General features: G+C 43.5%; 1 protein-coding gene across 2 annotated transcripts in view; it reads left to right on the forward strand.

The window, feature by feature from the left end:
* The window catches only part of LOC121166325 (protein lin-54 homolog), a 67,298-nt gene that overhangs the window by 37,624 nt on the left and 4,641 nt on the right, over nucleotides 1–25,033 (forward strand). For both annotated transcript variants that reach the window (XM_040995469.1, XM_040995470.1), the window contains exons 5-12: nucleotides 6,890–7,106; nucleotides 11,568–11,641; nucleotides 11,786–11,983; nucleotides 13,021–13,112; nucleotides 13,798–13,869; nucleotides 14,849–14,951; nucleotides 15,102–15,239; nucleotides 23,903–24,105. In XM_040995469.1, the coding sequence (XP_040851403.1) occupies nucleotides 6,890–7,106; nucleotides 11,568–11,641; nucleotides 11,786–11,983; nucleotides 13,021–13,112; nucleotides 13,798–13,869; nucleotides 14,849–14,951; nucleotides 15,102–15,239; nucleotides 23,903–24,105 (1,097 nt within the window). The remainder of the gene's footprint in view (nucleotides 1–6,889; nucleotides 7,107–11,567; nucleotides 11,642–11,785; nucleotides 11,984–13,020; nucleotides 13,113–13,797; nucleotides 13,870–14,848; nucleotides 14,952–15,101; nucleotides 15,240–23,902; nucleotides 24,106–25,033) is intronic.

Raw genomic sequence — 25,033 nt, forward strand, 5'->3', positions numbered from 1 at the left:
GAGGACACTTTCATAATGTAACAAGAAAGAATAATCAATTTGAATCCTGGTGGAGTTCTGCATATCTGACCTAAGGCAGTAGGGCAATAAAAATAAGAATATAACGTTTAAAAAGAAAGTAAAAATTTCACAATTTACATATTTCATTATTATATTATTTCCATGTAAAATTTTAAATTTGCCAGTGGACTGTTGGAATTAGCAAGTAAATATGGCCATGCTCTTAGATACCTGGTTAATATCAGAATATAGGTCATTTATATTTAATTATTCATAGATTGGATTTATATCTTTCAACTTCCTAGTTGTTTTCTTTGTCCCCAGCTGTACTTTGTTTATTTAACTCTTTCTTCTTTTGGGGGAGTTAATTTATTTTTTTTTTTTAAGATTTGTTTTATTGGAAAGGCAGAATTATAGAGAGAAGATCTTCTATACATTGATTTGTTCTTCAGATTTCTACATTGGTCAGAGCTGAGCAGATCTGAAGCTAGGAGCCAGGAATTTCTTTTGAGTCTCCATGTGGGCACATAAGCGATGCTCTACTGCTTTCCCAGGCCACGAGCATGAGCTAGATGGGAAGCAGAGCAGCCAGGACACAAACTGGCACCCATATGGGATCCTGGTGGATGCAAGGCGAGAATTTAGCCACTAGGCTACCATGCTGGGCCCTGTAAGATCTTTATCTGCTGGTTTGTTTCTCAGATTCTCTCAGTAGCCAGGGCTGGGTAGCCACAGTCAGGAGTTCTGAATATCATCTGGTTATTGCAAGTGGGCAGCGTAGGCTAAAGTTCTTGTGCCATGAAATAGTGCCTCCCAGGGTGCACTTTGGCAGGGTAGTGAAGGGGACATAGAGTAGAGATTAGGCGCACCCCAAAACAGGATGAGAGTATTCTACGTGACATCTTAGCCCACTGCACCACATTGTCCTGCCCCCATAATCCACTTCCAGATAACCCTTAAAATCATTAAAAATAAGAAAACATTATTTCCTTTCCTTTTAACTATGTCTTAACATACTTCCTTTCTTTGTGTAGGTCCCATTGTCAGGCTGGTATCAAACATCTCTAAAAAATGTTTGTAATATTTTCTTTCTTTTTTAAGATTTACTTATTGTTATTGGAAAAGCAGATCAGATTTTCAGAGAAAAGGAGACAGACAGAAAGATCTTCCATCCAGATGGCTTCAACAGCTGGAGAAGAGCTGATCCAAAGCCAGGAACCAGGAGCTTCCTCTGGGTCTCCCACAGTGATGTAGGGTCCCAAGGCTTTGGGTCATCTTCCATTACTTTTCAGACCATAAGCAAGGAGCTTGATGGGAAGTGGAGCACCTGGGACACAAACTGGCACCCGTGTGAAATCCCAGCGCTTAGAGGTGGAGGATTAGTCAATGGAGCCATTGCACTGGGCCCTGTAATTCCTTTAATCAAAGACTACTGATAATACATTCTTTCAGCTTTTCTTTCTTCACAAAATTCTCATTTTTTCCACTCTTCTTGAAAAATATTTTCAGTGAGTGAAGAAGTTGAGAGGTTTTGCACAGTGCTTTAAAGATAACGTGCTATAACTTTTCTGGATTACATAGTTTTTGGCCAAAATGGCTACCGCAGTCTTTAATTATTTTTTCTGTGTATTTTTTTTTCCTGGTTATTGTCAGGATTTACTCTTTGCATGCGAGTTTCTGTGGTTTAAGTGCTGTGTATAAATGTGTATTGTGGATTTTGTTGTAGTTTTCTTTTTTTTTATTTATTATATTTTGACAATCGTTACAAAGTTAATTAGGGTAAAAAGGTTCAAGGGCTACAGGAAAGTGGTTTTGATAGTTCAACAGTTATAAATCGTTGCCAATCTCACCACTCCAAGCACTATGAGGTCTTTGAAGAATCCACTGATTGACATAACCCATCATAGAGTCTCCGTTTGCCCAGTTTTTCGCTGCCAAGATATAGCTGAGATGGTTGGTTGACCTGTTCTGTCCTCTGTCTTTTGATGGTTAGGGTTCTGAGTCCGGCAGTTCAATTGGAAAGATCCCCAAAGAGACCATCTGAGGTGTTCTCAGACCAAATTCTTGTATGTGCTAGCAAGCACAGGGCCTGGCATAGTCCATTGCCCTGATTAGCTAGTGGTTACAATTATTGCTGGGTTTGTTTTGTTTCTAACCCTGACTTCCACTGGAACCAGTGCGTGCCGCAGTCCAGCCTGACTTTGCCCAGCACATACTCGGCCCTCACACAAACCAGTGGGAGCTGCAGCCTAGTCGAGCAACCCACAATAACCCCCACCAGACCCACCCCCTACCCTGGTTTGCCAGTATGTGTGGCAGACTAGTCCAGTCTGTCCCACATCCCCTTCTGCTCTCATACATGTCAATGGGTATTGAAGCCTTGTTCCGACTCTCCAGCCCACACACATGCTATTGGGTGCCTTTCTGTTTAGCCACCCCAGCCCCTGTCCTGGTTTTCGTGCCTTCCAGTGTATGTAGTAACCCAAGAGGGAGGAGCCCACTATTTCCTTCCCAGGTCACTCCTACTTGCGGATTATGCGCTCTCCAGGTGGTTCTGTGGTTTAACTTGACAGGCTTAGCCCCCAGTGCCAGCTTTTGCCAGCTGATGCTGCAGCTAAGCCCAACCAACCCCCACTCACTCTAATTTTTGTTTACAGCAGTAGGAATAATCAGCCCAGCCTGGCTTTTCCCTGATCTGGTCCACATGAGGCCCACAGGTGTTGTAGCCCTGCCTAGTCTGGTCTGCCCCCATCCCAGCTCATGCTCTCCAGTGGGAGTAGCTGTCCAGCAAGGGAACCACCCCTTATTCCCCTGCCGGCTCTGCCCCCTCCCTTCCTGGTTCTCATGTGTGCTGGTTGGGTGCTGTGGTCACATCCAGTACAGGTAACCTCACCTTGGCATTTCATAATGTGCACTGGTTTTTGTCGCGACTAAACCTGGCTCGACCCACACTCTGTCCCAGTGCTCGGATTGCCAGTGGATGACGTGTACTGATTCAGCCTGGTCTTCCCCTGGCCCATGCCAAAAGTATGCCAGTGGGAAACTTTCCATGGCCTGTTTTGGACTTTTTCCTGACTGACCTTCAACCCAATCTGGTTCTTACTGCTGGATATTTCAACCCAGCCAAGGCTCGTCCATACTCACATACAGCTCACACATGGCTCAGTAGGGGCTGAGACCTAGCCTAGTCCATCCCACATCTGCCCTGGTCCTCCAGAACACCAGAGGGTGTTGGAGTCTGGCCTGGCTTGGTGCATCCAGTCCCAATCCACACTTGTGCCAAGGGAGACTACAACCGTATCCTGATCAGAATGCAGCCCCCCCATTCTAGCCCACGCCCCCTTGGTGGAAACCCCAACCCAGCTCGAGTGTTCCCTTAGCTCCCCAACCAGGCCTGTTCTCAGCCATACATCGCGCACATGCCAGTGGTTGCTCTGACTATGCTTGGCACAGCTCCTCACCTGTCCCAACCCCTGCCTTAAGACACTGTGTCTTAGCATCCCTGGCTCACGCAGACCGGTAGGTGCAAGAGCCCAGCTCAGCATGACCTGTGCTCCATCCTGATTTCTGATTTTTCCTGTGGGCTAAGTTAACTCGGTGCAGCCCAGTCTACTTCGTTTTATTACCAACTCACACATTGGTCAGCCGTTGGAGCTACTTCGCCCAGCTTGTCCAACCCCCAGGTCTGGACCACGTGTTCACCAGCGGGAGCTGTGACTTGCCAACAGAGTTTCCCAAGTTCTTCCACTTGACCCACTCCCAGACCTAGTTCTCACACATGCCAGTGTGGGCTTTAGGCCAGTGCCCGGCGTAGTCTGGCCTTCCATTTGGCCTTGTATGAGCTGGTGAACATTGCAGTCCAGGCCCACAAGTTTTAAAAGAGCCAGCATTGTGACCATTTTCCAATGTTATTTGAGATGTCACACCAAAAGTTCAGGCTGCAAAGACAAAAAAAACATGTACGGGACTGCATCAAACTAGTTTTTTTGCAACAAAGTAAACAGTAAAATGGAATGATCATATCCTACAATACGAGTGAATATTTGCAAATCATTTATCTGATAAGGAGTTCATATCCCAATTCTGTGAAGGCATTCGTACAACTCACTGGAATGACATTTCTCCAAATAAGACCTAAAAGCAGATATGAAAAGATGCTGAATATCATTCAGCTCTAGGGACGCACCAGTCCAAACCGCAGTGGACATCACCTTGCACTCACAAGGATGGTCTGAACAAAAAGTCACAAGATAAATGCCAGTGAGGATGGGGAGAAGCAAGAACTTCCTCACACTGTTGGTGGGACTGTAGATGGGTGCAGCCATTATGGACACTGAGGTGGCAGTTCCTTTAGGAAACAAGAAATAGAGCTGTCATGTGACCCAGCAGTCCCTCCTCTGGGGATTCCACCAACAAAGATGTAATCACTGTTTACAATGTTATCTTCTGTCCCATGTTCATTGCATCATTCTCAGTAGTCAAGATATGAAAAATCTAAATGTTGACAGATAAAAAAGCTGTGTGATATAAATATGTGGCTTTACTTACAAGAGTCCTCCAAAAGTTTTAGAACATGCAAATGTATATTATTAAAATGGTTTTCAAAGTTTTTATATCAAAATAAACAATTTTTAATTCCATATTCTTTGAACAACAATATCTATTTAGATAGATATTATTCAGTCTAGAGAAATAAGATTCTGCCATTTTCCACCACATAATTGAATCTGGAGGGTATTACACTAAATGAAACAATTGTAACATATAAGGAAAACTATGATACAATTTCTAATATATGTGAATTTTTTTTATTGTAAAGTCAGATATATAGAGAGGAGGAGAGACAGAGAGGAAGATCATCTGTCCATTGATTCACTGCCCAAGTGACCAGAGTGGCCAGAGCTCCGCTGATCCAAAGTCAGGAGCCAGGAGTTTCTTCCCAGTCTCCCATGTGGGTACAGGGTGCTAAGGCTTTGGGCCGTCCTCGACTGCTTTCCCAGGCCACAAGCAGGGAGCTGGATGGGAAGCAGGGCCGCTGGGATCGGTGTCCATATGTACAATGAGCTTTTCTTTGGAGTTTTACTTCCAGTGCATGAAGGACAAGCACTTTAGCTGCTAGGCCACCACGCTGGGCCCATATGTGAAATCTTACAGAAGAGTCAAAGATGTAGATAGCAAGCCTAGAGCAATAGTGTGGTAGCAGTTGGTGAGCTCAAGATCAGATGAGTTAAAGTAGCAGATTCACCATGAATGTCTTCGGGAATAAAATGGTACTGCATTTGAGATTCCTGTAAACGAATACATTCCAGCTGCCCTTGTCCCTAAAATTCACTCACTGTACTGACCATTTTGCTGGTTTAAGTATTCCATTTCTTCATGTCTATACTTAAATCCACTCAGTAAAAATCAGTTTTAAAGGAAGAGACAGAAAACAGTATAACAATCAAAATTATTTACCCCCTAGACTGGTACCACAATACATCTATTTAAGAATGTCTGCTTAAGTGCTAGGTTTCAATCAAGTAATCTATAAGCATGTTAAATACCAAGTGAATGTGTCTGTTACATTTGAAGCATTTTAATTCTTTAGGCTTACATTTTTTTTCCCCCTCTTGAGGAAAGAGACCAACTTTTGTTCCATTGTACATATTTGTCCCCTAGGTTAATTGCTTCTTCACTAGCTTGGATAGTTATACATTTTATTTCTTACTCTTTCTATTTTCATGTAATTCAGTGGCTGTTAAGGCCAATGCTGCCTTTATTTTGAATTTATTTTTGGGTGCCCAACCTAGTATGAAAGTGACTTTATGTTGAAGTAATAATCTTTTAACTATAGACAGGATCTGAACAAAATAGCACTTTTAGTTTCCTCCTGGGCATTTATAAAATTGAAGAAGTATCAGATTTTATCTTTCATACATTATTTCCTACATGGTAAATACGTATTTCCTCCATCATATGTCACTATCTTTTAGTAGGAAGACTTTTTGTAAGATGAGGTGGGGATGTAATTCTTTATACAGTGTAGCTGCAGTTGCCAGTGTGAATACGAGTTACAAGGCTGTCCCAGTGTACAAATAATGCTGTGCAGCCTGAGAGTACCTTGTGGCCCTTCCCTTTGTATGACATAGTGCAGCGCAGTCAGCAAATATGCACTAAGGTCGTCAAGAGACTCTTGTTTTGCTTTGCCTGATGTTGTATTTAGCTTTCTGGGAAGTCCCATTGTTTTCTGTCGGACCGAAGGAAAGGATTAAAATTAATGGAAATGATTATATTGCCTCAGATCTCATTCAGCCAGAACTGTTTAGTTTTCCTTACACAACCAAAATTGGGCTAACTTTGGACCAAATTGGGCTTCCTGCCCATGTGATAATTAATACTTTGTACCTCCGAGGTACTATAAGCCTTTCAGAGTTGACTAGACTTAATTAGGGTGTACGATGAGCTTTTCTTTGGAGTTTCACTTGGAGAGCATGGGAATATAAAGATGCTATAATTAACTTGGTGGGTAGAAATAAAATTTGTCTTCTTTCTGTTGAATATGGGACTTAATTCTGGAACTCTATAATTTTAAAATGTCTTACTAGTTCTCCCTGATATTAACAAAGTTGATTCTTGCAAATTAAATAATAATTTCTTTATAGCAAGTCATCTGACCTGGACTGTCAAAGAAGTTTGCTAGAGATGGAAAGTGGAGCTCATTAATTTTGGTTTCATGCCTTTATTTGTTACTATTCTCTGTCTTTCTCTTTGAACAGGATTTCCTTTCAACAGCCTTTGATGAAATACAGGAGCACATTTTATTGCTTGGGCAAGTGCTGTAAGTTAAAAGCTGGGGAAAGTCAAAGTCCAGATTAACAAAAGCTGGGTTGTGTTGTATTATCTACAGGCAGTAAAGTCAGCTGTCCAGACCATCACTGTTGGAGGAGTGAGCACATCCCAGTTTAAGACCATCATTCCTCTGGCCACCGCTCCCAATGTCCAGCAGATCCAAGTGCCTGGAAGCAAGTTTCATTATGTGCGACTTGTCACTGCCACGACAGCCAATAGCGCCACCCCGCCCGCCAGCCAGAACCCCAGCACAAATACGCAGCCTCTCCAGCAAGGTCAGCAACCGATTGGGGTTTTGTCAATGCCTTTAACAACTTGATTGAACAGCGAGCCTTGTCTTGCTAAAAATCCTGGTGGAGTGTGGCATTTCAGCTGACAGTTGGAGCTAGCTGTGGTTATAGAGGGCAATGGGAAGTAACAATTGTAGCTTAGTATTTCATCCTGCCACAAGTTAGCACACCATGTCACTGTATTGTATTACCAGATACAACTGCTTGTTAATTTGTGATTGGCTGTTTTAGTGCCGATATTCAAATTTATTATTTGGAGGCAGGCAGTATTGTACAGTGGGTTAAGCTGCAGCTTAAGACCCCAGCGTTCCCGTATCCAAGTGCCAGTTTGTACCCTGGTCCATTTCTGATCTAGCTCCCTTCTGAATGCGCCTGGGAAGCAGCAGAGAATGGTTTAAGTCTCCAGTCTGCCACCAACGTTATGACCATTGGGGAAGTGAGCTGTGAAAACCTCTCCCTCCCTCTTGCTCTCTGCTACTCTGCTACTCTGTTTTCAAATAAGTGAATCTTGTAGAAGAAAAAAGTACCACCTCTGCCAGTGAAATAGTTTTAGATGGTACCAAGTTATTTTGTTTTTTTAAACTATGCGACTTCTTGAGAAGGTTTGGAGCAGTTGACATGACAAATAGACAAGGTATGAATACGTAAGAATATCATTTGTTTTTTTCTGATGTTGAATCTGTGATTACTAACAAGAAGTAATTATAAACTGTACTAGTCTTTTCTCACTTGTGTTTTTTCTAAATGTCATTCCCATTTTGTGTCCTTTTGTTTTCTTGTTTAAGGTTAGCCATTTTTACACCTGATACACAAAGACACATAACTCTTGTCCATCTTTGTCTGTTTTTTAAGAAAATTGGATTATGTAAAAGGATCACAATAGTTTATAGGTCAGGATATAAGTTTTTCCTTGAAAGATTGCTTTCTATCGAACAGTTTCCAAAATCAGTCAGTGTCAAGTAAATCACATGTTTTTATTTTGTAGGAAATAAATAGAAGCATTAAGGATCATGGTTATTTTTCCAGTTTTGTTAAAAGTTCAGAGATTTGAAGCTACCCATTGTTGATGGCTAGTTCGTTCACCTGCTGAGAGAAAATGACAATTTAAGTTAATACTAACGGGAAGTAACATATTGTATATGTATACAGATCTTTTTCTGGACAGGAAAAGAAAGGCAAAAAGAAAAATTTAAATGGATAAAAGGAAAATTGCATGGATGGGTGAGTGGATATATAGAGAGGGAGATAACAGAAAATGTAAATGTGGCGTTAAATATATTACGATCTTTCCAATGGCCTGATTTCCCGAGAGGAGTTTTCTGACATTCCAAAAGGAACTAGGCTTCCTTCAAAAGCAGTATAGAAACAGAAGCCAAAGTTCAAAGGTCACAGCCTGTTTGTTGCCTGCTCATGGCAAAGGGCAGAACAGGGCTGTGGAGAGTCCAACTGGGAGAAGGAGGAATTCAGCTTAAAGACATGAAGAAGCCTCCATCTCTTGTGGTGATGGTTCCTGAAGTTTGGAAGCAGGATGTTCCAAAGGATGGTTCAGAGTCCCTTTCACATAATAAAAATGTTGAAGAGTGTGCCAACTGCTATGTAACCTGCAGTGATGATTGCTAACGTGTGCACAGGCGGGGGCCTTGGTTTTGTCCTGCCCTTTCCTAAGTGTTTAGGGTGTTCTCTTTGCTGACCACTTGGTTTTATATCATCTGCATTCCCTCATGTACAGAGACCAAACCCGTGTACACTTGGGTTCCCAGGTTTTCTAGGTGTGGTATGTGTGTTGTGTGTGAGATACACACAGGCAGGGTAGGAGCAGGGATGGTCCCCCTGTCTGCTGTGACCAAGGGCAAGTCAGATTCCTTTGACCAGGTACCTGGTGTATCCCTCTGCCTGTGGCTGACTTAGGAAGCCTCTCCAGGAAGCAGGTGCAGGAGGAGGCCACTGCCCTGCGTCCCCAGCATGAATTCCAGCTCACTTTCTGTTTCCCACTACTGTTGTGGAGTTTCATCTGCAGTGATTATTAGACCTTTCCTGATGCTTGGCTGCAATTAAGGAGAATCAAAGGTGAACAGGAACAACTTCCAGTTCATGTCAGGTGACACTGCTCCTATACTTCATGGCCATATACTCTTCTTGAGTAGCAACCTTACTGAGATGTGTTGCCTTTTGGCATCATCACAGAGCTGTGCACTCCCCACTCTCTGGAATGCTCCTGCCCTCCCCAGTTCTTCTTGTTGGCCTGTCACCTTGCTGTGCACCTGCTGCCTCTCAGATCAAAGCACCCTCTCTCTGATGTTCTCTTTCCAGAACTCACAGTGTTACCTTTAGTCATCAACCTTCCAGCCCTCCCAAAAATAAACAGTCTGTTCATGCCACAGTAGCCATTCTGTCCAAGAAAGTCTATTTTTCATTTACTGTTCAGAGCAATTTAGATCCCATTATCTCAGCCTCATCTCTCAGATTAGCCTGCAGGCCTTACTGTGGCATAAATGAAATCTGAAAAGAGATGTTGTTTGTACTCTTTTAAATTCCTCCTTCAGACCAGAAATACAGCAAGCAGGTTTTTTTTTAAAGAAATAAATAAAAGGGCATAAGATTTATACTATCTGAAGGGAAGCCAGCATATAGGGTTTTTTTTTTTTTTAAGATTTACTTATTTTTATTGCAAAGTGAGATACACAGAGAGGAGGGGAGATAGAGAGGAAGATCTTCATCCAATGATTCACTCCCCAAGTGGCCACAACGGTTGGTACTATGCCAATCCGAAGCCAGGAGCCAGGAACTTCCTCCAGGTCTCCCACGTGGGAGCAGGGTCCCAACACATTGGGCCATCCTCAACTGCTTTCCCAGGCCACAAGCAGGGAGCTGGATGAGAAGTGGGGCTGCCAGGACTAGAACCGGAGCTCATATGTGACTTTGGTGCATTCAAGGCAAGGACTTTGGCCACTAGGCCACCGCGCCAGGCCCTAGCATATAGTTTTAGCATGTGTACTTGTTTTGGTTCAAATGCATAGTACCGATGTCTTGGCTCAGTGTGATCCCAGCATTTCTCTCTGTCTTCAAGCCTGCTCGTCCTGGGGTTTTCCATTCAGATAGCTCTCACTGCAGCAGTCACTTAGCTGCAGCTTACTCTTTCTTCCTGTATAAATGTGCAGACTTCACCCTAACATGCAAGGCCCTCAGCTAAATGGTTGCAGTCCGCCTCTTGCCTCTGCCTGTTGGCTGTAACCCCAACATCTATCCAGACCTCTTCACTAGTGTTGTGTGGATTGCTTTGCTGCTTCCCAGGACTGGGCCTGCATTCCTGGTGCCTCTGCCATGTAGTCCCTTCTGCAGCCTGCAGGCCCTCTTAGTGGTCTGCCTATTAATTAGGGCCCGTGTCAGCAGCCTTGCACAATGCAATGAAAATTCTTTTTCCTCTGCACTCCAGTTCTTTAGTCCTGCTGGTCTTTTTTGAGTCCTTGCCAGATCCATTGCACTAGAGTGTAATCTTGAGAGCAGGTGTCTTGTGTTTCTGCTTCTGCATAGCAATGGTTACAGTGCCATGTGTCAAGTCGTGATGCTTATGATAATAACAGTAACAATAAAGGCAAGTAGTATGGAGCACTTGCTGTTTGTTAGACACTAATGAGTTTTCATGAGCCAGCGTAGGTACTATCCATATTGCAAAAGATTTGGACAGTGAGAGTTAACGTATTGAGAAAATCACAGAGCTAGGTTTAGAACTTCATAAATTTTAATATGTATATGTATGTGAAGAGTTATTTTATTTATTTGAAAGCTAGAATGACAGAAATCTTCCATTCTCCTGTTCACTCCTGAAATGGCCACAGTGGTCAAGCCTGGGCCAGCTAAAGTCAGGAGTTCCATCTTGTGCTGCCTTTCCAGGTACAATATCAGGGAGCTGGACTGGAAATGGAACAGCCAGGACTTGAACTCCATTGTAGAGTGCTTGCATCAAAAGCAGTGACTTAAATTGATGTATCACCATATGCCTACCTTTTATACTATGCTGTATATTGTGTTAATACTGATTTATGTTGTCATTTTTCCTGCTTTGAATAGAAGTGTAACAGTTTGAAATTTTAGTATAGAGCAGTATTGTTACTTGGGCTCACCAACGGCAATTCTTTCATTTGTGTAACATTTCACTTCACTGGATTTAATACTGAGTGTTTAAATCATCTGGCTACATAATGAATGTTTTCAGTTAAATAAACCCTCCTAGAGTAGCTAGACTGTGGCAGCCGTAACCATGGGTTTCCTGGTAAGATGGGATGATTAGTGTGAAACTACAAGTATCCTGATTAAAGATTGCCCAAAACAGGAAATAAGTGGAATTCTTTAAGCTGTTTCATGCAGATAAACTGGGAGAACAACATCATAACTGCTTAAAAATATTTCTCTAAACAAATTGTCCATATTTTTCTTTTTTCTAAAAAGCAAAGCCAGTGGTCGTTAATACAACCCCGGTACGGATGTCTGTTCCAATCGTTCCGGCTCAGACTGTCAAGCAAGTAAGTATCACACAGCTTCTCAGTCTTCTACGCCTACAACTTACCCTTCACAGTGAAAGCTCTAACTTAGAGCCAAGAGATTTACACTGCATAAACAACTGTGAAGTTATTTGGTGATCATGGATATATTTCCCTTCTTTTTAGGTTGTTCCCAAGCCAATCAATCCAAGTTCACAAATTGTGACCACTAGCCAGCCCCAGCAGCGGTTGATCATGCCTGCCACACCACTGCCACAGATCCAGCCCAATCTCACCAACCTGCCACCAGGCACTGTCCTGGCACCTGCTCCGGGAACAGGAAATGTGGGTTACGCAGTGCTTCCAGCTCAGTATGTTACTCAGGTATGTGGGAGAAGGGAAGTCACCGCATGTCAGGAATGGGAACTGAATCTAAGATGGCTAACACTGTTGCATTCTGAAACTTAGCTCCAAATTAAAATGGCTGTTTCTAGAATTTGAAAATGTCAGCCAAAACTTCTGGGCTTATTTCTGTGTCTCTACAGCACTTACAAATATACGAGTCGAGCCAGATATAGGAGTAAGTCAGTTGGGAGCTGAGAGTAGCTTGATGAGGGCAACATTTGAAGATGGGAGGAAAAAAAAATCACATTGAAGTTAAACTCAGCAGAGTCCAAATGAATTTTTAAGAAAGCCTGATTATAATAAAGCCTTCCCTCAGACATAAATATGAAGCCACTGACTTGTGCTTGGAAAACAGAAATGTGGGATGCATTTGTGGGTGACGTGCCTTCACCAACCCTGTCATCTGGTTATCTTAGGAAGCAAGCTAAAGACTAACGTTAGGAGGAGGGGAGAGTGCTGATTTCACGAAACAGATAGAAGGTTTATGTATGCAATCAAATTAATACCATGTTCTAATTGGTTAGCCCAAGTTGTAAGAGAGACGGCACCTCCATTATGGTATAGAAGATTAAACTGCTGTCTGTGACACTGTCATCCCTCATGGGTGTAGGTTCATATCCTAGGTGCTCCATTTCTGATCCAGCCCCCTTCTGATGTGACTGGGAAAGCAACAGAAGATGGCCCAAGGACTTGGGCCCATGAAACCTAGAAAGAGTTCCTAGCTCCCGGCTTCAGCCTTGCAACCATTTAGGAAGTGAGCCGGCAAATGGAAGATATCTCTGTGGCTCTCCCCTCCCCACCTCTCTTTCTTTCTCTCTGTCTATAACTCTATCTTTCAAATAAGTAAATAAATATTTCAGGGAAAAAAAAAAACAGAAACAGAAATCTACCTATATACTGAAAGGTGCTTTGGAATGTGTTTCTATGGCCACCGATTAATAATGCTGATCATTGTGTCTGAGAGTATCTGGCATATTTGTACAATATGGTGTAAAGCCAGCTTTCTTTACCTGTAGCTCCAGCAGTCTTCCTACGTGTCCATAGCGAGCAACTCAAACTTTACCGGCACATCTGGTGTCCAGACCCAGGCAAGGCTCCCGTTCAATGGGTGAGTATTTGGAACAAACCTAAGTGAAGCAGTTGAACCAGCTTCAGTGCAGAATTCAATCACAGAACTCTCAAATGCCCTGTATCAGCTTCACCAGCCTTGCCACACTCCTGTTGATTTTCATCCTGAGAATGTGGTTGTAATGAAGATGCTAGCTATTTAGAAGTGGTGTGTTAGATCCTGGGTTTTTTTTTTTTTTGCTTATTTGATGCTTGTTTCCTTTTGTCATTGTTGCTGTTTGTTGATCTGCTACTTGCTGCCTTAACAATACCAAGTTAGAAACAGTGTTTGCTCGGTTAGGTGGCATCAGCCATACTGAATCTCCAGTTTCTCTGTGTGCCCCTTGACTTTAACCGCTTTTTGTAATAGCATCCTGAGATTTTTAAGGAGCCTTTAACTTTTTCCTCTCAGAAGTAGGAGTGGCTGTGAAGTGGTCTCTGGCAGCTGTTGATAACTTACCCATTTGAAAAGGCTATCCCGGATCTTAGCTCTTTCCCTCTCTTTTCATGTTACAACTTGTCTTTGAACTTTGTGATGATGAAATAATAACGGGACAGATTTTTACTAAAGATGAATGGTGTTGGTTGTAGATTTATCCTAGGAAGAATTTACAGTTTAGAGACTTATAATTTGTACTACGTGCTTTCATTGATGAACATGTGGATCTTTGTTCTCTCCTGCATAGCGTAATCCCATCGGAGTCTGCAAGTCGGCCCAGAAAACCCTGTAATTGTACAAAATCCCTATGCTTGAAATTGTAAGTGTTTCTGCAGCTGCTTACTCACTTGATGCAATTGGAAGTACTCTTACAAATCAGCAAGAGCTAAAATAATAATAATAATAATAATAATAAGTAAGAGCTAACTAAGGCTTCCTAACACGCGAGTTTCATAAGCTTAAGTCCTCTGAGTAAACGTCCACGTGCGTGTTGGTGCACTGAAGGCAGTGTAAAAATATCCTTTTTTTCCAGAAAACCAGCTTCCAAGGTAGAAACACAGCAGCATGAGGTAGACAGCCTTTCTGTGCTGAATAGGAAGTTGGAGTTTATTTCTGACGTTTGTATTTGGGATCCCAGCTAAGGTAATTTTGGATGTTGTTCCTCAGTTCGTGAAGTCTAGAACCAGGGAATTAGTGTAGTGCTTGCCCTGTGGGTGGCTCAGACCCAATCACAGGAACCATTGGCACTAGCTCCAGAGGTCTACACCGGCACAGAGCAGGAGCCAGGAGCTGGAGCTAATTAAGACACAGGCATCCTAACCCTGTCATAATGGCTAGCGTAAATGCCCACCCTCTGAACCATTTTGCAAGGCTTTACATAATTAATTTGTTAGCATTAAGCTCCAAGATAAAACAGTTGCTCTTCTTGGGGGGTCAGTAAGCCCTAAGTTAGCTCAGGTGAGCAGGTCCTATTAGTGTTTTTATGTTTTTCAGGATTTTGAAGTAACTTACTTAGGGAACACATACAATCACATAGCTCCTGTGTTGACATTATTATTACTTAGGCTAGGTTTCTAGGCCAAAATTCTAGTTGGTGACTTAAATTTTTAGCCTGATTGAGTATGATTGATAGTATGTATTAACTCTGTAACTATGTGAACCTGTTTATATTTGTAAATGCTTTGCCACATGCATACCATGTATATAAAATGTGTGTGCGTGTGTTTATATATATGTCTTCAGGTAATTACTACTTTTGTTTAATGAGTGTTAATCTTATACTGGTTTTTACTTTTCAGATATTGTGATTGTTTTGCAAATGGTGAATTTTGCAACAACTGCAATTGTACTAATTGTTATAACAATTTGGAACATGAAAATGAAAGGCAAAAAGCAATAAAGGTGATTATTTTTTATTTTATTTAACAGTAATCTCCAATTTCACTTTTTTTAAAGAATGGAAATTGTTTTGTAAGGAAGCATATTTATTCCCTTTGCAGTGAGATACCATCTGTGATTCAGCCTCAGTTGTGCTTTGATCTGTTTTGATAGGCATGCCTTGACAGAAATCCAGAAGCCTTCAAGCCGAAGATAGGGAAAGGAAAGGAGGGAGAGTCGGATCGACGTCATAGCAAAGGATGTAATTGCAAGCGATCAGGATGTCTTAAAAACTACTGTGAATGCTATGAGGTAGGACACCAGCTGGGGGAAATGGCCCAAGCATCTTGTGAAAATTGTTTTACATCAAAACATAGTACTACAGTTTACTTGAAAATTAGGAACTCATTCTGCTATTGCAGTTTGTACATACGCACCCTTAGCTGGGGTTCCTCGCATGAAGAAGGTCTCCTGGCCTCCCCAGCAGAGCTTTGGCTGTGTCCTTATGGCTTGGGGAGTGGGGGTCTCGTTAGCTGACTTACCAGCTTGCAGCTTCTGAGCCGTCATAGCTGGCTGGATGCAGATCAGAGCACGGGTCTCTGCCCTGTCAGGACAAACTTCAAGAGCTTGGCCTCTGTGCAGCAGTGGTGCTCAGCTGAAGGTCAGTGCTGCCTGCCCTTCTCCACGTACTTTTCAGAGGCACTTAGGTTCAGGGCAGCCTGCACTGCAGAGTGTAGGCCTGAAAGCAGGGATTCCCACTAAATGCCAAGAGAACCCTCTGCAGGAACACTGTGAAGCTAAACTGAATGATGTGCCATTTGCCTTGACAACAGAAAAAGGCAAGCAAAGAATATGGTTACGGGTGTCTGTGAGGTGATTGCATCTACTTCCCAATTTTAGTTTTCCATAGACCTAACTTTTTCATTTATAGCTCAGATGTCTTTTCTGGGAGACCTAAGCCCTGGGAGCCAGTGATGTGGTACAGTGAGTCAGCCACCACTTGTGATGCTGGCATCCTTTTTGATCATTGGTTCAAGGCCCTGCTGTTCAACTTCCAGTCCAGCTCCCTGCTATTGCAGCAGCAGCTTAAGACCCTAGAACTTGGGCCCCTGTCAGCCACAGGGAGACCGAGAAGGAGTTCCTGGTTCTTGGCTTTGCCCTTGCCCAGCCTGGTTGGGGTGGCTATTTGCAGAGTGAATCAGACGGAAAATCCCTAGTTCTCTGTCCTTTCTACTCTGTTTCTCTGCTTTTCAAAAAAGTAAATCTTAAAAAAAGAAAGAAAAACATGGGGCTGGCTGTGTGTGTAGCAAGTAAAGCTGCTTCTGACACCAGTATCCCGTATGGGTGCTGGTTCATGACTCAGCCACTCCACTTCCAGTCCAGCTCGTGGCTGATAGCCTGGGAAAAGTCGTTGGAAGATAGCCTGAGTGCTTGGCTCCTGGCTATCTATGTGGGAGACCAGAAGAAGTTCCTGGCTCCTGGCTTCGGCTTGGCCCAAACTCAGCCATTGCAGCCATTTGAGGAGTGAACCGAAAGGTGAAAGGTCACTCTTTCTCTCTCCCTCTATTGCTGTAACTCTTTGGGGGCTTTTTTGTTGTTTTCATTTTTATTTTGAAAACTTCAATGTAACAGGCTTGGAATGCCTGAGGTAAACTTCAGGTTACCATAACTGATTTCTTGGGGTTTTTTTTTAAGATTTATTTATTTATTGGAAAGTCAGACACACAGAGAGGAGGAAAGACAGACAGAAAGATCTTCCATCCGGTGATTCACTCCCCAAGTGAGCACAACGGCTGGTGCTGTGCCGATCCAGAGCCAGGATCCAGGAACTTCTTCCTGGTTTCCCACATGGGTGCAGGGTCCCAAAGCATTGGGCCGTCCTCGACTGGTTTCCCAGGCCACAAGCAGGGAGCTGGATGGGAAGTGGAGCTGCTGGGGTTAGAACCAGCTCTCATGGGATCCTGGAGCGTTCAAGGCGAGGGACTTTAGCCGGTAGGCCATGCTGCTGGGCCCTACCATAACTGATTTCTTGATATGCCTGAAACTACTGATAGTTCTTTGGGTTGAATCATTCCTACAGTTGGCTCATCTCATCTCCTTATATTTTTTTACTGTTTGAAATTTATTTCTCAGTGGGCGACTTTTTTTTTTTTTTTTTTTTTTTTTTTTTGCCAAAAAAGCCTTGCCTTTGCACTTGCTGAAGTAACTCTATTGGTAACTGCCTGCTCCCTTGGTCAGGTTGCCGTGCTGCACAAGGGTACGTGCTTCCATCCCTGTCCCCAAATAGCAGGTGACATGTGAAAGATTTTATGTACCATGATTTTTTTGTGTAATGAACTTTTGTCTGATTTACATATGTAAAAGGCCAAATACTACACTTTATGAAGTAAAATCATACAGTAGAGTAGCATGTTCTTAGCTCTGTAGTTAATACAATTTGTATAAAGTCAGGGTTATTTTGTAACATCTCTAAGGATATCTCACAAGTCTGACCTGCCAGTTTGCATCCAATGTTCGACTGTTTTGTTGCTTTCTTTTACTTGGATACCAGATAAAACATTGGCTTATGTTTATAAACCATACCATACAGAAGTTGTCATGTGAACAGTTTTTTGGGGGGTGGGGTGGGGTATAAGCTTTCAAATCCACCAAAGAGAAAAATGAAAATTGGTGAAAAGCTGGAGAAGATCAAAACTACCCCTTCATACATATATAACATCGGCCAGTCAGCTGCATGCTAGGCATGCAAAATTGAAGTAGATATGAACTGATCGTGTTATTGAGCTGGTGATCAAATTTGTGAATTGCTACAAGTAGAAAAAATAGTGTTCAAAGAGAGAAACTTACCCATAGGCATTTTAATGGGGATTGTGTTGTGACAGATGCAGTGTCCAGTAACTAATTGGTTATTCCAAAATTCATGAATCAAAAAGTGGTAAAACTTGGAAGATACGAAACTATGAATAATGAGGGTTTATTTGCTCATGAGGAATTAGCTACCATGTCTCACAGTTTGGGTTGAATTACTGTTCTTTTGACACCCGAGTCTTCAGTTAAGTTGGCTTTTTGATCCAGTTGGTTTGCAGCTGGACCCAGGTTCACATTCACATCACTTACCTTCAGGCTTGTTGACTGGGTAAGTGGCTGTCCACAGTACTTGAATGGTTGTGTCTCTCTTTGTTTTTGAACATTTATTTATTACTTACCTCAAGGCAGAATAGTTGAGAGAGAGGGAGAGAAGACAGGAGATGGAGATCGCTGCAGATGCCTGCAATAGCCTGCTCTGGGCCAGGCCTAAGTCAGGAGCCAGGAACTCCATCCTTGTATCCCACATGCATGGCACGAGAGTGAGTACTTGGTCCTTCCCAGGAGCATTTGCAAGAAGCTGCTTTGGAAGCAAAGCAAGAAGAATGTGATTGGTATGTTTCTGTCACCGTGAGAACAGGCAGTTTCTCAGCATATGATGCTTATTAAGAGCAGCTTTAAGGGCTGGCACCATGGCTCAACTGGCTAATCCCCTGCCTGCAACCCATACGGGCACCTGCCGGAGTCCAGCTCCAGCCGAGTTTGAAACTTGAGAAGGGTGCGTGGAATAAACGTAGAGAGAAAAGAAATGGACCACTACAATTTCAGGATTATAGTGGGCCACGCAAGAAAGCTGTCTCCTTTATTTATACAGAAGCAGTCACAAGCTATGGCACAGACATAGTTAAGTGGGTATTTCCAAGGATGATTCTACTCTTTGTTTCACTTTAAAGCTCTCAATAGAAGTTCTCAATAGATGGTGCATATCAATCAGTAACACATTTCTTACTACAGTCCTCATTCTACAACTTAATCTTGAATCAGTTAAGGGAAGAAATGCATCACAAAAAAGGGGGGAACCTAAAGATCAAGGATGGTCAAATGGGGCAGCAGAGACAGAGACAACATGAGTTGTAAAAGGCCCTTTTGCCAAGACGTTAACAACATCAACTTCCAAGCTCACATTGATAGTAAAGACCAACTCAGCAGTGGCAGACAATGCCTAAATAGATTATAGAATTCTCAGCAGGGTTGTCTGGTGTCCATGCAAAGGAAGGTGGAACTGCTTTTCAGGTGGTTGTAGAGACATCCACCAAGCCTTGCCATGCAGTAGGAGATTCCTTGCGGCCTTGCCTGCAATGGAACAGTTCTCTTCACACCTTTGCATCTTCCAGACCCACTACACAGACCCCAGCAGGCACCAATTCCTGTTCTAGCTGCTCTGCTTCCCATCCAGTTCCCTGTTTGGGGCCTGGGAAAGCAGCGGAGGGTGACATTACACCCACATGGGAGACCCAGCTCAGGAAGCTCCTAGCTCCTGACTCCTGACTTCAGGCTTAAAATTGACTTAGTTCCAGCCATGTGGCTGAGTGAACCAGTAAATGGAAGATATTTCTCTCTCCTCTGTTAATCTGCCTTTGAAATAAAAATAAATAAATCTCTTTTTTATTAATTAATTTATTTATTTTTGACAATCTTGACATAATTTAGGGTCATAGCTCTTGCTGGTAAGCACGTGGTCCAGGCCTGGGTATTGGGCAGGGTAGCTCCATTTGTCAGCAAGTGTGTGAGTTGGTTTTGGAAGGGAGCAGACTGGGCAGGGCTGAGCAAACCATAGCCCACTGGCAAGTGCAGAAACTAGGATGGAGTGCAGGTCATACAGGGCTAGGCTGCCACACCTACTGGTTTACATGAGCCAGGAATGGGAGCAGACTGAGCAGAGTCAGGCTGCAGCATCCCAAGGCAAAGGCCAACACAGCTGGGGGGTATACTAAGCTGGGCCATAGCAACCACTGGAACATGCAAGATCTGTGGCTGCAATCAGGCCTGGTTAGGGAACGAAGGGGACGCCCCAGCTGGGGTTTGGGTTCCACTGGTGAGCTCAGGGGATGGAATTGGGGCTACGGTCTGGTCTAGACATGGCTGCAGTGTCCTCTGGCATGAGTGTGGACTGGGTCTAGGTGTGCCAGACTAGGCTAGATTCCAACACCCACTGGTGCTCATGAGAACCAGGTTGGGTGTAGGACAGGTTGGACTAGGTCTCTGCCCCTGCCAAGCCATGTGTTAGCTGTATCTGGGTGTAGACCAGACTTGGATGGGCTGTGGCGCCCAACAATAGGAACCAGAATGGGTGAGGGCCAGTCAGGAAAGGCCATCTTTCCTGCTAGGACAGGAGGTTGACGAAGAAGGGCTGGCCCATGGACTCACCAGTGTGTGCGATCTGGCATTGGGAGAGATTCTGATGGAGGAGGAGGAGCTTGGGGAACTCCTCTGTTGGGACACAGTCCCTGCAGGTGAGTGCAAGAACCAAAAAAGGGAGCAGCCCAGACCAGACCAGGGAATGGTACCCACAGGCTTACCTTTGGTTTAGGTCTTGCACAAGCCAGGCTAGGCCAGTTCATATCACCCACTGGTAAATCTGAGAACAACAATGGTGTGTGGGTCAGGCCACAATACCAGCCAGTTCACATTCATGCCAGGACTGGGTGCTGGCCAGACTGGCTAGGTTGTAGTCCCCACCAACATGAGCTGGAACTGGAGGCGGGCCATCCCAGACCAGGCTACAGCACCCACTGGCAAATGCTGAGGTGAGGTGGGCCATGACAGACTGGGCTGCAGCACCCAACCAGCACATGTGAGACCTAGAGGAGAGTGGGCTAATCTGGTAGAGAGTTACGGGGCTTCTTTGCTGGAACACTATTCCCACTGGCGAGTATGAGAGCTGGGACTCGAGGCAGACCAGGTTGAGCAGGGCTACAGCACCTGTTGGCCTTCATGTAAGCTGGATCCAGGGAAAGTCAGGCTGTATGGACTGTACCTACTGGTTCATGCATAAGTCAGAGTAAGTGTGGGTTGACTGGGCTTTGCCACAGCATCAGCCAGCACGTGGTAGTTCGTGGGCCAAACTTTCAAGCTAACCTACAGAACCACCTGGAGAGTGCAAGATCCAGGATTGGGAGTGAGCCCATGAGGGAAATAGTGGGCACCTCTCTGATGGGCTGCAACTCTCACTGGTGAGCATGGAAACCAGGATGAGGGGCAGGCATGGCTGGTCAGAGAGAAGCACCCACCAGTATGTGTGTGGACTGGTTGCATTCAACTAGGCTTCAATGCCCATTGACATGTATGAGAGCGGAATGAGATGAGGGAGAGACTAGACCAGTCTGCTGTCTTGCTGGCAAGTGCAGAAAATAGGGCAGGGGGCAGGCCTGGTAGGGGTTATTCTGGGTCGTGTCAACTATAGCTCCCGCTGGTTTGAATGAGGGCCAAGTGTGCTGGGCCAGGATTTGGCTGGACTGCAATACCCATTAGTTTGTGTAGAAGACAGGGCTGGAAGCAAAACTGACCTAGCAATTGCAACTACCAGTGTGTGTAGGCTGATTTGGGAGACCAACTGTGACCAGACCCTGTATTGGCATGCACACATAAGAATCAGGTCTGGGATCACTTCAGACAAAGTTTCTTTGGGGATCCCCCCAACTGAACTGGCAGACTCAGAACTCCAACCATGGAGAGAATTGCAGGTTCCATGGTTTGACCATAGAGTGCATGTATCAGAGCTAGGCCTCCTCAGTGGCTTAGAGCAGTGGACAGCATATCCAAATGCACATGGAGGATATGGCAGTACATTGGAGCCTGCAGAGGACACCTGGTACCATGACAGAGGACAGAGGACAGAACAAATTGATCAACTACCCCAATCAAGAGTTGGCAGTGAATACCTGGGCAAATGGAGACTAAGGTGAACTGTGTCAGCCAGTGGATTCTGAAGAGATTTCAACGTGATTGGAGTGACAAGATCGACAGCAATCCAGAACTGTTGAACTATCAAAACCACTTGAGCAGGACACTCACAGGATGTCCCACATCAGGGACCGTGGGATGGGTGAGAGGCTGGATGTGCTTCTCCCCTTCTGTCTCACCTCCCTCGTATACAATAAGGACAAAAAGAATGTGAAAACAATGTTCTCACCCACTTTGCTTCATCCCTTGACTCATCACACCCTAATAAAATATGTAAAAATTATCAAAAATAGGGCCCAGCGGCGTGGCCTAGCAGCTAAAGTCCTCGCCTTGAATGCACCAGGATCCCATATGAGTGCCGGTTCTAATCCTGGCAGCTCCACTTCCCATCCAGCTCCCTGCTTGTGGCCTGGGAAACCAGTCGGGGATGGCCCAAAGCCTTGGGACCCTGCACCCGTGTGGGATACCAGGAAGAAATTCCTGGATCCTGGCTTTGGATTGGTATAGCATCAGCCGTTGCAGCTCACTTGGGGAGTGAATCATCGGATGGAAGATCTTCTCTGTCTCTCCTCCTCTCTGTATATCTGACTTTCCAATAAATAAATAAAATTTTTAAAAAATTATCAAAAATAAAATTTTTTTAAAAAGGAGTAGATATATTTGTTCATACTGTAGTCCATCTTTTGCCAGACGCTATAGAGAGAAAGGATAGTTATTTTGTTTGTTAAAATTGACCAGAATTCACTGAAGGTATAGCTGGCAAGAGATACTCAAATTCAGTACGAGTCAGGGAAAGGTAGACTAACCTAACTCGAAAATATTAAGAACTAATGCGTCCATTTGGGAGGGGGTGTGGGAGAAGCTTCCTTCTGTACATTGCTAATGAGAAGTAAGGTGTTACAGCCTCCTGGAAAAGTAACTTAGCCACATTTTTAAAATTCAAAACACATATAACCTAGGAAAAATAAACCTAATAGTAGAAATCTTGCCTGGTGAAATAAAAGCATAAATCGTTTAGTACATCCTTGATGGTACCTGTTTCAAAAACCTGGGAACAACCACCTGTTGATCAAGCTGTCAGTACCCATTAGATGTGGCACATCATATCAGCCCTTCAAAGGAATTGAGACTGTGACAGGTGATTGGAGGCAAACAGTCCTTCGAGTTGAACTGTAAGAAAAACAAGATTTAAAAAAGAAGAAGGGGCCCAGCGGTGTGGCCTAGCAGCTAAAGTCCTCGCCTTGAACGCCCCGGGATCCCATATGGGCACCGGTTCTAATCCCAGCAGCTCCACTTCCCATCCAGCTCTCTGCTTGTGGCCTGGGAAAGCAGTCGAGGATGGCCCAAAGCTTTGGGACCCTGCACCCACGTGGGAGACCTGGAAGAAGTTCCTGGATCCTGGCTTCAGATCGGCATAGTATCAGCCGTTGTGGTTCACTTGGGGAGTGAATCATCAGATGGAAGATCTTCCTCTCTGTCTCTCTTCCTCTCTGTATATCTCATTTTGTAATAAAAATAAATAAATCTTTAAAAAAAAAACAAAAGAAGAAAAGCAAGGTGTAGAATAATTGGCATATGATTATGTGAACTTAAAGCAACGAAAAAGTTATCTACATATAAGCTCTGTTTTTTTTCACATAAATACTTACATTTATGGATTTTTACATTAAAGAAATAGTGTTATTTTTGGTGAGTTTTGTTAATCTGTGGACCAAATTCAGCAAGGGAAAGCAGCTATAATAAAAATAGCAACTGGGAGGTACCTCTAATGTAAATTGCGTAATTGGAAGAGGGGTCACCAGTATGTTAATGGTGATTTGCCTGAGATGATTGAATAGCCTTATTTTTAGTATTGCAATGTGCCATTCATATTTGTTACGATATGTACATGTTATCAGGAAGGAAATATTTATGTTCTTGGTGAGGTAAGTTCACATGGAAGACCTTAAGCACAAGCATTGTGCAGCCACTGTCCAACTGCTGTCTGTGCATAGTTAACCCATTGAGTGTGTCAGTAAGAGAGGCTTCCAGCGCATCCTAACGCTGGTGGACCAGGTGATGCTATTTTTGAGGGTACTTCAAAAAGAAATACCTAAATCAACTTACCTTCTGATTCCAGTAAACTTTTGTAGTAGTCTTAACATCTGTTCATTTAGTTGTGAAACCTACTTACAGTAATTCTTTGTTTATGTTTGTAAATCTTTTAGGCTAAAATAATGTGTTCCTCAATATGCAAATGTATTGGCTGTAAGAATTTTGAAGAAAGCCCTGAGAGAAAGACGTTGATGCACTTGGCAGATGCGGCTGAGGTCCGGGTGCAGCAGCAAACTGCAGCCAAGACCAAGTTATCCTCCCAAATTTCGGACTTGCTCACCAGGCCAGCACCAACTTTGAATAGTGGAGGAGGAAAGTAAGTGTCAAGTCAATATTTTTATAGTATTTATAGTATTTTTATAGCATTTCTCAAATATTTAATTTTGATAGGTCCTTTTTTTGGAGCAAAGTTGAATTTCTTTTTAGTTGCTGCAGACATGATTTTTGCATTTTTTCCCCTCACTGTTACTTACCATAAAGAGATTTTAAAGTCAGCAGAAAAACTACTGTTGGATCGTGTGATTCTGCAATGTATGGTAATGTCTTAGCTTGCTATGCTTGTTTTAATTGGGTTTCTGCCTACTAAGATGAGATGTGTTATAGCACAGAATGCTGAGCCACTGGCTGTGATGTTGGCATCCCATGTGGGAGTACTGGTTTCAGTCCCATCTGCTCTGTTTCCCATCCAGCTTCCTGCTAGTGTGCTTGGGAAGGCTGCTGAGGATGACCTAAGTAACTGGGCCCCTGGTGGAGTTTTTTTGTCTTCTGGCTTTGGTCATCCCAGCCTAAGCTGTTACCTAGCTGTCGCAGCTATTTGGGGAGTGAAACAGCCTATGGAAGAGTCTCACTCTCCCTTTTTGTTTTTCTCTGTTGCTTTGCATTTCAAATAAATAAGTAAATCTTGACATTAAGAAAAATCCATAAGAATATCAGGTTCTAAATACATGATAGCATGTTTCACATTTTTGCATTTGCTTACCTTTTGTTTGTTTGTTTGTTTGTTTGTTTTATGTCCTTGGAACACCTTCTTCATCAAGTGAACCACCCATCACTGTTTATTACTAGAATCTTTATTATTTTCTTTTTTGTTAGGCTCCTGAACTCTAAGATAGAAAAGGTTGACCTTGAAATTTACTTCTTTTTATTTTATTTAAAGGGCAGAAACAGAGAAATCAAGTGTGTTCTTCCATCCACTGATTCATTTTCTAAGTGTCCACAATGCCTGTGGCTAGGTCAGTCTGAAG

This window comes from Ochotona curzoniae, unplaced genomic scaffold, assembly GCF_017591425.1.
Source record: "Ochotona curzoniae isolate NIBS_2020 unplaced genomic scaffold, NIBS_Ocur_1.0 patch124, whole genome shotgun sequence".
In the NCBI taxonomy this organism is placed as follows: Eukaryota; Metazoa; Chordata; class Mammalia; order Lagomorpha; family Ochotonidae; genus Ochotona; species Ochotona curzoniae.